The sequence below is a fragment of the Lactuca serriola genome, chromosome 3, assembly GCF_051521515.1.
Source record: "Lactuca serriola cultivar US96UC23 chromosome 3, Lser_US96UC23_V15, whole genome shotgun sequence".
Classification (NCBI taxonomy): domain Eukaryota; kingdom Viridiplantae; phylum Streptophyta; class Magnoliopsida; order Asterales; family Asteraceae; genus Lactuca; species Lactuca serriola.
Genome location: NC_136410.1, coordinates 33,952,551 through 33,964,457, shown reverse-complemented (window position 1 = coordinate 33,964,457; position 11,907 = coordinate 33,952,551). Strand labels below are relative to the sequence as shown.

The 11,907-nt window shown below is 33.4% G+C and overlaps 1 protein-coding gene across 1 annotated transcript; it reads right to left on the bottom strand.

The window, feature by feature from the left end:
- Positions 1-5,019: 5,019 nt before the first annotated feature.
- Positions 5,020-7,597, bottom strand: LOC145094333 (epoxide hydrolase 2-like). Its single transcript, XM_079032578.1, has 3 exons — positions 7,011-7,597; positions 6,606-6,850; positions 5,020-5,664 (listed from the first exon to the last, which is right to left on the bottom strand). Exons 1-3 carry the CDS (start codon positions 7,575-7,577, stop codon positions 5,418-5,420), a joined length of 1,059 nt encoding a protein of 352 aa, XP_078888704.1. The 5' UTR covers positions 7,578-7,597; the 3' UTR covers positions 5,020-5,417.
- Positions 7,598-11,907: the final 4,310 nt, after the last annotated feature.

Here is an 11,907-nt window from a genome sequence, read left to right as displayed (position 1 = left end):
TGTTTAGATTACGACATCCCTCTTCTAAATTACAAATAATGTTGTTGGGTCCTAGCCCTAATTTCTCATTTGGGAGTTTAATTGGGGATTCTTATCTAATTAAACTTTGTCTCTTTTCTTTTTCAGATGTCTAACCCGAACAACAACGCTTCAGACTCTAACTCTTCCAGCTCATTCTTACTCATGAATTTGTGTGGGAGGGTGATCTTTGACGGAAACAATTTTAATGATTGGATCTGTAACATACGAATGGTTACCTGCTACGAGGACAAGGAGTATGTCCTCGACAAGGAGTTGAAAGAGGTGGATGTAAACACTGCTACTCCCAAGGAGATCGCTGCCTTTGAGGCCCATGAGCGTGATGCCACGAAAGTCCATTGCATCATGCTGGCGCCCATGACTACTGAACTCCAAAAGTCCTACGAGGACTTCTATCCCTACGAAATGCATCAGAATTTACTTGACAGGGACCACCAGAGTGCCAGGCAGGAGAGGTACGAGATCATCACTTCGATGATCACGACCATGATGAAGGACGGAGAGTCAATCACTGCTCATCTGCAGAAGATGCAAAGATATGTCGACCACTTGCAGAAGTTAAATGTTAACTTCGATGAGGAGCTGGCGATTGATATTATTCTTCACTCCTTGCCTCCTTGCTACAACCTGTTCCGCATGACCTACCACATGAACAAAGATGAGGTCATGTTGAGCAAGCTTCAAGGCGTGTTGAGGACTGCTGAGAGCAATCTCAGGGACAAATCCATTGCACAAACTCCTACTCCTACTGCTGCCCCCGTCTTGGCTATTGGGCAAGGGAAGGGTAAGAAGAGGAAGGCTGTAACATCCCTTTATTTTCTTGTAGAAAGTCAAACAAAGTCAAACAGGGTCAAACTAAAGTCAACTAAAATTTTATTCTATCTTTTATAAGATAGAGTAATGTATTTTATGGGTTTAATCATAGTGTTCAAAGTATTGTTGTGTTAAGAAGAGTATGGCTTGAAATCCGAGAAGTCTCGAATGCCTTTTCTTCTTTTCCTTCGAACCGTACACCAACCTCGGTCCGGGAACACCTCGGCCGTAAACGAGGCCGCAAACGGCTTCAGGCCATATACACTTCGGACCGTAAACGCTAGCAGATCTCGGACCGTAAAAGGCTTCGGCCATAATTAGATTGGACCGCAAACGAGGTTCACGGCCATGAACCCCTCGGATCGTGAACCCTCGTGTGTGTGTGTGTATATATATATATATATATATATATATATATATATATATATATATATATATATATATGGTTCAGTTGATTTTTCTTCACTTTTTACACATTCAAACACAATTCCATCTATTTTCTTTCAAGTATCATCAACCAAGAACACGAAGAACAACCTCTTTCCTCAAGAACATGCTATAATCATCCCTTCTCATCATATTCAAGCAATAATCACTAGTTCTTCACAAGATCTAATAGGTATCATTTCTTGATCTTATTAACACTTCAAGAACATCTTTCAATCTTCTTATATTAGATTGAAACCCGTTAATTTCATCTATTTTCACGAAGAACATGAAGAACATGCGAAGAACACGACGAACAAGCGTCTGAAAACCTTTGAATCTAAAGAACTCCTGGCCGTGAACACATATCAGCTTCCTTTTTAGCTTCTAACACTCCAATTTGTAAGTTATACTTACAAATTACCCTGATTTTCAATCATTCCTATGATTATATTTTCTAATTGGTTGCATATTTTCTATACAAATTGCTATATAGGGCTTGTTATGTTACGAGATTTCACTCGTGTGTCTAGACATCCTATATCAATTCATCATTTGAATCACCCTCCAAAAGGTGAGTTCATACCCCCGTATTTTCATAATTTTTATAGTTTTAAGAGGGGGGGGGGGGGATACAAGTCTAATACAAGGATTTTGTGTTACAAACAAATGGTTTCAAATTATCTTACAAAATGGATTTAAATTATCTTCAAAACAAATGGTTTCAAATTGTGATACAATGACATCAAGTCATTAAAAGTATTTCAGAATGTTTAACTCTTTTATAAACTTATACTTTTCCCAAAAAAATCATATATATATATATATATATATATATATATATATATATATATATACATATATAAGATTTAAAAGACTTAGGACTGATAACTCATTTTATTTCCTTTTCTTTGTTTGGATGTGGATTTAGGGTATCGGTTATTTGTTCGATTGTCGTTTCAATTTTAGTTATATATCTTGTATATATATAAATATAAAGGTTATTTCATTCAGTTTCGAATACCCTTTGTAACATGTCGAGCAAGAGGTTGCATTCATGAACAGTTAGTTTCAATACAGAAAGTACATATAAATTACAACAGGTATAATTTATGATTCAAGAACACTAACTCATGAGTCAAGTATACTAAAGTACACTATTTTACAAGAACGTTGGTTTATACTATTGTATAAGAACAAGAGTTTGATTCAAAACTAAACAAGAGTATACAACTTTCAAGTACATTCAGAGTATACTAAACAAAGAACATACTATCAATCATTTATTTCAGAATGATTGGGTTTTCATTATACACGTAACGTTTATATGCTTTTTATGAGACAACGTGTTTACGTTGTTTATTCATTTAAACAACATAGTTAAAGTCATGATATTATAACCAGAATCTCCAGCCGGGGATCGAAACAAGTGTGTATAGATCTATATTGGTATTGACAACCCTGCACTCAGGCTGCTAGCTAAAGTCGGGCATACATGCCTATGAGTGACAGTTGTTATCAATGGTTTTTAACGTCTTCAAAGCGTTGTTTCAAGCCATCTTGTCATAGTATGATTAAAATAACTCATTAAAAAGATATTAACAATACGTTAGTGTATAATTAACTAAACATGAGTACATTTTCAAAGTACTAGTTTACAAGGATACAATTACAGTACTACATTACAATTTATAATAACAGCTGGTGAAACCAGGCACACTCATTTTTACAGGTTTTATAAAATGGATACAAATATAGAACAATGGTTTACAAACAGAATGGTTTTATGGGATTAAAACTACTTTTCATATACAGCAGAAAATATAGGATTTTCTGGAACAGTTTACATATTCACATAATAGAAAACATAATTACTTCTGCACTCACTCAATTTTATGTTGATACTCTCTTTTCAAATTACTTGTATTCTCAGGGAATCAGTAGACATGTACTCCCCGAGCTTTTGAGAAGATGAACACGTTTTGACTCATGTTTCATGTATTTTTCTATAACTATTTTGGTGTCAATATACAGAGATTGAACACATGTAAATACTTTTACTTTTTAAATACAATGGTTGTTTGTACTTTGATTACTATGATGCATGTGTTGTTATACTACAGATGAAGTCCTCCACCCCCAGACGTTTCCGCCGTTTGGTTTGGGGGTGTGACAAAGACTCCTTCTAAGAGCCACCATAAGGGAAAGTCCCAAGATGGCACCTTTTCTAGTGGAACTAAGGCTGGTCCTGCTGCACCCACCTCAAACCTAAAGGATGCAGGGTGCTACTACTATTATGACAAAAGGAATTGGAATTGAAGCTGCCCGAAATATCTGCAAGATATCAAGGATGGAAAGATCAAGTTGTCCTACGCAGGTATTTATACTATTCAATCTAATGATTCATCGCATGCTATTTCTTGGGTTCTTGATACAGAAACCCTAGCAGTTCAGCTATTTAAGGACCCATAGGGCTACAAATTTCGGCCACCTGAGAAACCCTAGAGTTACTATAGCCGAAATTGTGCCTCTTCCTCCTCTCTTCTCAATTATCTTCTTACCTTGGTGTTTGTAAGCCATTAGAGGTATTACAATTGTGATACCAAACTCTTGAAGATTGAAGATTCTTGCTACTATCAAAAGGTAATCATCTAAACTTGTATTAGAAGTAGATTTCAAATTTTATAGTATGCTAGATTAGGGTTTCAAGCTTTGGATAAATTTGCATGTACAATAGAGAAACCTAGATCCAAAGTTTTAGGGTTTTGCATGTGTAAATAGGAATGTTCTTTTGCTTAAAACCCATCAATTATACTAAATGGTTTTATAATAACTTAATTAAAAATGAAATTTTTGGCCTGTGTTTTTTGAATGTTACACATAACTTCTTCGTTCTAAGTCCGATTTCGACGATCCTTGTATCCATAGAAAGGTAATGAGAAGCTCTACACTTTTATCAACTCATTCTTGCCTTAAAACTTTCCGAACTTAAATCCAAAATTCATAAAAGGCCCGAACTACCACTTTTCGGTATACCCTTGGTTTCCAAAACATAAATCGAACTCTTGGATCACCTAATCTACATTATCCCCACCCAAAGGGGTCTAAACCTCTCATTCCCCAAGGCTCCAAGCCTTACAATAACTTGTCTTTGGGTCACGACACCAAATTAGGATACGATTCAAAATAGGGTGTTACAGCAAGTCTATATTTCTTTCAAGGGATTAACATATACCATAATGAGATATCACATTGGCATTCAATTGTTTTGGAGTTCAATGGTCACTGAACTCTTCAATGGAATTTTTTTTTTAATTCTTAAGTATATACTATAAATTAGCTTTTGTAATTTTCTATTGAACTTTGTAGAGTTTAATGCATTGTAGAACAAAAAAGATAGAGTTTTATGGGATAAAAAATGATATGACAATCCATTAAACTCTATGAAGTTCAATCCATTGTAGATGCCCTTATACAATATCACTGTTTGCTTCACTTGTTCTACAACTTTGTCTTTCTACTCATATTGATGTGGTCTTTTCTTATAAAAACAAGCTTTCATTCTCAAAGTTTCGAGGATTCTTTCCCCACTGGTTTTAGCTTTTATTAGTGGTGAAGACTACAACCAATTTACAACTTTTTAAAATCTAGTAAGCCCAATTAATAGAGGATATTTGAATATGAATTAACAATAAAAAGTTCACCTAGTCAATGCAAAAATGAGATTATGAAGTAAGAGCATCCACATTGCATAGTTTCATGGAAGAGTTGAATGAAGTGACATTACTATTTGGCAGGACTCATAGTTCCATTGCATATTAAAGAATGTCATCTTGGCATTCAGTGAATATAAAATTCAATGATCATTGAACTCTTCAATGGGAATAAAAACTTTTTTATTATTAAAAATACATTTCATTAAAATTTTGAAGAGTTCAATGCCTTATAGAAAAATTAATATAAAACTTTAATAAGTTCATAAATTGTGATACCCCTAAACCAACCATCTTGTAGAACATGAAAAATAAAAGATGGGTATCAAGATAGTACTTCCCAAATTATTAAAACCCGACATATTAAGAGCCATGGATCTTGGTTTAGCGCCCATATCAACTGTTGGGTTGAGATGATTTAGTAAATCAGAATTTCTGCAAAAACTCAATTATGTGCTTGTTAATCTCATCAGGCTTCTCTTGGTTGATAAAATGGGCTGCACCTTCCATTATCACCACCTCCTCCAACAAAGGAACATCGTTCTGAAACCCCCCATTATGTATATAGTCTTTAACCCCAGGCATGTGATACACCAAGTCTTGGTCTCCAGTGATGAATTTTGAGGGGACTATCACTTTGGCACCACTCCATGATGCACTGAGTTCCCAGTTCCTGTAATGGTACAAGCAACAGGGTAATTAATGGAATCATGTTTCTCACATAAAGTGTGTGTGTGTGTGTGTGTATATATATATATATATATATATATATATATATATATATCGGAAAAGTGAATATATCCTTAAGAGTATATAAGCTTAGGTACCCAAACACACTATAATACCTCGTTTTGTTTGATATATTCACTATAATGTTCTTAAATTTCAACCCGAAATTGATTTACTTTCAAGATATTTGAAATTTCACTATTATCTTTCACTTACATCACATCTTTTTCCCAAACACCACTAGACTATATATATTATAGTTGAAAATGAAAATTATATAAGAGGAACATAAATGTGTAATTTATAAAAATCTTGGAAGTAAATCAAGTTAGAAATTAAATTATAAGAACATTAGACAATTATAATATATTATATGATATAAAACAACATAGTATGGTAAGTTGGGGTACCTAACCTTATATACCCTTAAAGGTATATTCATTTTCCCATATATATATATATATATATATATATATATATATATATATATATATATATATATATATATATATATATATATATATATATATATATATATATATATATATATATATATATATATATATAGGGAAGAGTTATATGGAAAATGAATGATTAGGGCAACATATATTTGAACCAATGAAAAAATGACAACACATCACTTCCACAATACATTACTTGTGAAGAAAGAAATGGACACGTGTCATTTGATTATTGGTTCCGGTAGATGTTGCCTTAGTTATTTGTTTTTCATAGAACTCATTCCTATATATATATATATATATATATATATATATATATATATATATATATATATATATATATATATATATATATATATATATATATATCAACAGGAAACAAAATAACTGGAAATACGAGGGCATGTAGCGAAGGGGAACTTACAAACGAAGGACTCGATAGTAGTTAACTCCACCAGTAAAACCCGTCTTCTCGAGTTTGCTAGCAAAGTATTCAACATCTTCTTCTGACAGCCAAGGTGGCAAGGTAACTGGGGCATCGATAGGGGAATGTTTAAATCCTTTACCTTTAGGAATATAAATTGGTCCTGGTTCTCGAAATGTCAACAACTTTTTCACAACAGTTTTAGTATCCATTTCAGCTAACTCAGCTTCAATTTCTCCAGGTACCTATATATATACAGTTATAGACACGCATATATGTAAGGAAGTAAAGTCATATATAAGAAACTGGTTGACAAAATTAAGATGGTCTTTCTTATTGCATAAGGCTGCAAAATGAAAATAAATTCGATGGGTAGTGGTCGTGATGGGGTGTAGGAATAAGTACCTGAAACCTGACCATGTAATGATCCTCCCCATATGCGGCTATCATCATCTTGACCATGTCTCCCATTGGGTTCCAGGGAAGAAAGGGCACGCTCAGGTTCACCAAAGCTTTGACTTTATCCGGCCTAAACATGCACAAGTGCCAAGTAACGACGGCACCCCAATCATGACCAACAACAAACACCTTTTCACCTTCACTGGTGATCGCATCAATAAGCCCAACCAAGTCACCTACCAGATGATAGATGGTGAACTTGGTGGGGTCATTCACTGGTGCACCTGTTGTGTCGCCATAGCCACGAAGGTCTGGTGCCACAGCTCGGTAACCATGATCAGCCAAATACACAATCTGGTGACGCCAGGAGTACCAAAGCTCAGGAAAGCCATGGACGAACAAGACTATTGGACCTTCACCCTTCTCTGCTATGTGCATGTCGAGCCCATTCACACTTATCGTCTTGTGCACTATCCCCTCCATCTTGTTCTTAATTTCTTCTGTGAATGCTATGTTGTGGATCCTGAGACATATATGTGATTCACGTTTTATAAGATGAAAAATATATCGCATATGTACAAGAGACGAATAGAAACACCAAGAATATGTCATATGTGGCCGGCAGCTTTTGGAAAGCAACGCTGCATTAGATCCAAGGACAATATGGTAATTACATTAGCACAATGATGTAGCATAGTATGTATCAAGACAAATACCACCAAGCAGCAACAGACATTCATACATGTTTAATTCGGTCGCTAAACCTTTGTTACACCTAAATTAATTTGATTTAAAGTTTGTCTCATCTCATTTGTGAGATATTGGAAAAATAAGAAAACCGTACACTGTAATGTGGGGTATTTTAAAAAAAGACAAATGAAACGGGAATGGAAATTGGAAAGGGTTAGTTTGGATTTTGGAAGGGGATCCTTTTAATATATACTAGGTGTGAGACCCGTGTATTACACGGGTTTATAAAAAAATTTAATATAAAATTATGCATTACATATTTTTTAAAGTAATAATTTTACATAAATACAAGGAATATAATAAATAAAGTAAATAATAAAGGTTGTAGAACATTTATTATGAAATTTAATAGAAATGATATACTTTACATATATAAATCTCTTTAAAATGTGGATTTTAAATTTAAGAAAACTAAAAAATTTAAGAAAATGACAAGTGGAAAAGAAATAATTCAAAAAAACTCTTAGAAAATGACATGTGTCAAATTTAATGAGAACATGACATTTGGCAAAATTGATTTTCATTTATTAGGTTAGATTTTAAGATTTATAATTTGAAAGTGTTGGTTTATATTAATGCCATTTAAGATCATCTCCAATCTACTTTCATTCAATCATATTTCATTTTCTATTTTATTTTTTACCCTAAAAAATATATTTTTATAATATTCTATTTTTATAACTTATATTTATTGTCAAATACACATCTATACTAACTAGATTTTAACAAATATATATTATATTTTTTTTCATTACAATAATTTTACAAAATATATTATCATAAATAAAATATTTATATATAATAAATTTAAATTAATTATTAATTTTTTTATAAATAGTTATTAAATAAATAAGATTATATTTATAATAAATATATCAAAATCACGATCATATTCGATTACTATATTGTATAAATTATGTTACGGTATTTCAAGTGTTTCGAATATATTTAATTTTTTATATAAATTCGATAAATAAATATTAAACTCTATATTTTTGATTAATTAATATAAATTACTACATAACATGATATTACAAATATTAAATATTATATTTAAACTATAATTAATAGATAAAAATAAACTAAAAATGTGTAAAATAAAAAAGAGATGTATAATGCAACCGTAACTTGAACTCTATTTTTGGTTTGGAGATATGAATAGTATTCTTCCTAAGACAATATTATTCATATTTCCAAAAACAAAAATTAAAATAAGTAAGATCGGAAAAGAATAGGAAAAAAAAAGTAAAGATATTCTAAAGAATCCTTTATGGCAACTCCACGGGATGGTTTTTCGCAGCGGGCTCACGGTGCCGCCAAATGGGCGAATGGACAAAGTCTCATCCATATGGGTTGTGCATTTTGTGTTCCGACGTGGTCCATCACTTATTTTAAAAACCGGCCCATGATTAACATAGTACCATTAGTTTTATTATCTCATATCACACCTCGTCCTTTTAAAACAAAATTATTCTAATCATTTTAAGTTAGGAACCTTATTTAGTTTAAATATATATAATAAACAAAAAAATTACATCATATAGACATCAAAATGAGTTGTTATCGTTTGAATCTTATGGCGACATGTTGTTAAAGAATTATGGTATTGACCTTATTGATTTTTTCTCAAAATAACTATATTGTTCATCAAATAACATTTTTGATTATTATTTTTATAGTATAAACAATCAAAACTGTCATCTGACTTAAAGTAGCTTCCCAAGCTATTTTTGAACATGTTTAACTTTCCAAAATCATGAGAAAATAAATATTTTGGAAAAAAAAAACTTTAATCATGTATTCCTTAAGAAATACATCTTAATATGTTAGATATACTTCCATAAATTTGTAGCAAGTCCTGCACAAATATGGGATTACAGTTTCATCTTCAAGAACACATGTAGTTTAGACCATACTAATCAAAATACTTCCAAATATGAAGACATAATCATGTTAAGAGACCTTCAAAATAGGTTAAACAACCATTCCAATAACTTTCTTATAGTAGGATCCGGAGCTAGACACCACCAACATCAAGCGTAACATTGAAAAACACTAAACACCCAAAATTTAAGGTTTTTTACCTCAAAATCTTCACTTAATACTTCCGAAATACAAGGTTTTCTTACAACAAACGACGATAAGGATTTATAGAGGAAAGTTAGACAAAGTTATGGAGTTTTAAGGCTGAAAACGGTGAAAATATCAAGCCAAAAACGCTAACTTACGTCAAAGTCGGCTAAAATTCATGCCTAGACCGGCCCGGAACTTGATTCAGTAGTCAAAACCCGGTTCAGCACCCACTTTTGATCCCATGTCACTTAAAAATCCATATCTTTTGACTCGAACCTTCGTTTTCGGTAAAGTTTTTGCCTACGTATTCGTAATGAAATTAAAAAAATCTCCAATAAAAATATCTCACACAAATTTTCCTCAAAAATTGTAGTTTTTTATTTTACCGAACCTCGCACTAGACATTTAAATAAAAAAGCAATTTTGGGATTGCTGAATCACAAACAAAAAAATATAATAAATTAAATATATAAAGTTGCGGAGCCATCATAGTATTTTTGAATTCATCCGAAAGGAAGGATGGTAAGTTGATCATTCACTGATCGGGGTCTAATCGATCATAATTTTTCTTTATTTGATGTAAGGTAAGGTTCAATTTTATTGTAGAACCATATGCAATACAGAATGCTTCAACTTTCTATGTATTTCTCATGAGTTTTCCTATAAAACCTTAACATACATCCCTTAGATACTTATTTAATAGCATTGAAATGGCCATTTACACACACCAAAAAAAAATCCTACTAAACTTCAACATACCTTATTTGTGAAATCAAGTTGTTACAAATATAGTAGCTTTAAAAACTCCAATTGATATATGGACCAAGAAAGTTTGAAGTGACTCACCTCTTCGAGATGACAAACAATAATCAGCTTCAACAGATAAGTACTTTAATTCTTTAAATGTGGAGAAACTTGACACTTTGCTAAGGTCGGACTACAAAGCAAATAATACTAATAAAAAAGAAAACTCCTATGAGGCAAAATACAAAAGACGTTTTGAAGAGATAAAATATGGGGTCAAAGGTTATGTTGGCTAAAAAAGAAAATACCGAAGTTGAGGATCGACGCTTCATCAGACAATGAAAAGGTTGAAGCAAACACAACAAAATGATATTCCATTTTATTTAGGAATGTATGGAGAATGGCATCTAAACCGATGGCTTGCCATGCCATTTGGTTGGCTACTTTTTTGGGCAAAATGACCGGATATAAAGGTGGACCGATAAAACTTTTCGTCGCGACAACAAACCAACATCCCAATAGATGAAGAATCCAGTGCCGGTCCGTTGATTTTGAAGGCTCTGTATGAAAAATAAAAATGGGCCCCTAAATACAATATATTGTCGGGAGCCTTAGTATTCACCAAGCAGCGAGCGAGAAGCGTTGCAAATCTACAGGGAGCCGTAGTATTCACTAGTCATGGCATGACTCAGGCGAGTTCCTAGGCTTGAGTAGCCTCATCATTCGAGTCTATAGGATCCTGGTGGTCGAACCAGGGGTGAGATTGGGGTCTCCATATTTGTCGGGAATGGTTATGTTTAGAGTTGAGTTGTGGTTATCGCAACCGAAGGGAATTGGAGAAGTGGTGTATGCATGGGTTGCGGGTCATGGGTCATGAATTGAGTGCTTTATTGAGACGAGAGGTTCCAATTCTATGTCAGACCAGACGCTTGAGTTTGAGTTTGGCTTGGGTGGTGAATTGAACTGGTGAATGAGATTTCGGATTCAGAGATGGGTTTCATTTTGAAGGGTATTGGGTGTCATCTGATGTCTTAGATCTGAATGGGCCAGTTCGTTGTATGGGAGGATTGCGAGGCGCATGTAACTAATGAGTAGTATACGACAAAGGTTGAGGGTAAGACGGTTTTAGTTGGGATTGTGGTATCCGTTTGGGGTAAAGCAAACTTCATGACTTGTGTGTCACAATGGATCAAGATAGTGGTTGTGAGAAGGAAGTCAGTGAGATGTTTTGGGGCATGCAATGGGTAACCTTTGGAGGTTCAACTATGGGGTAGGGAGTTGACCTGGTACTCAGTGTTGAAAGGGATATTGGAGAGGAAGCGGAGGCTTATGATTT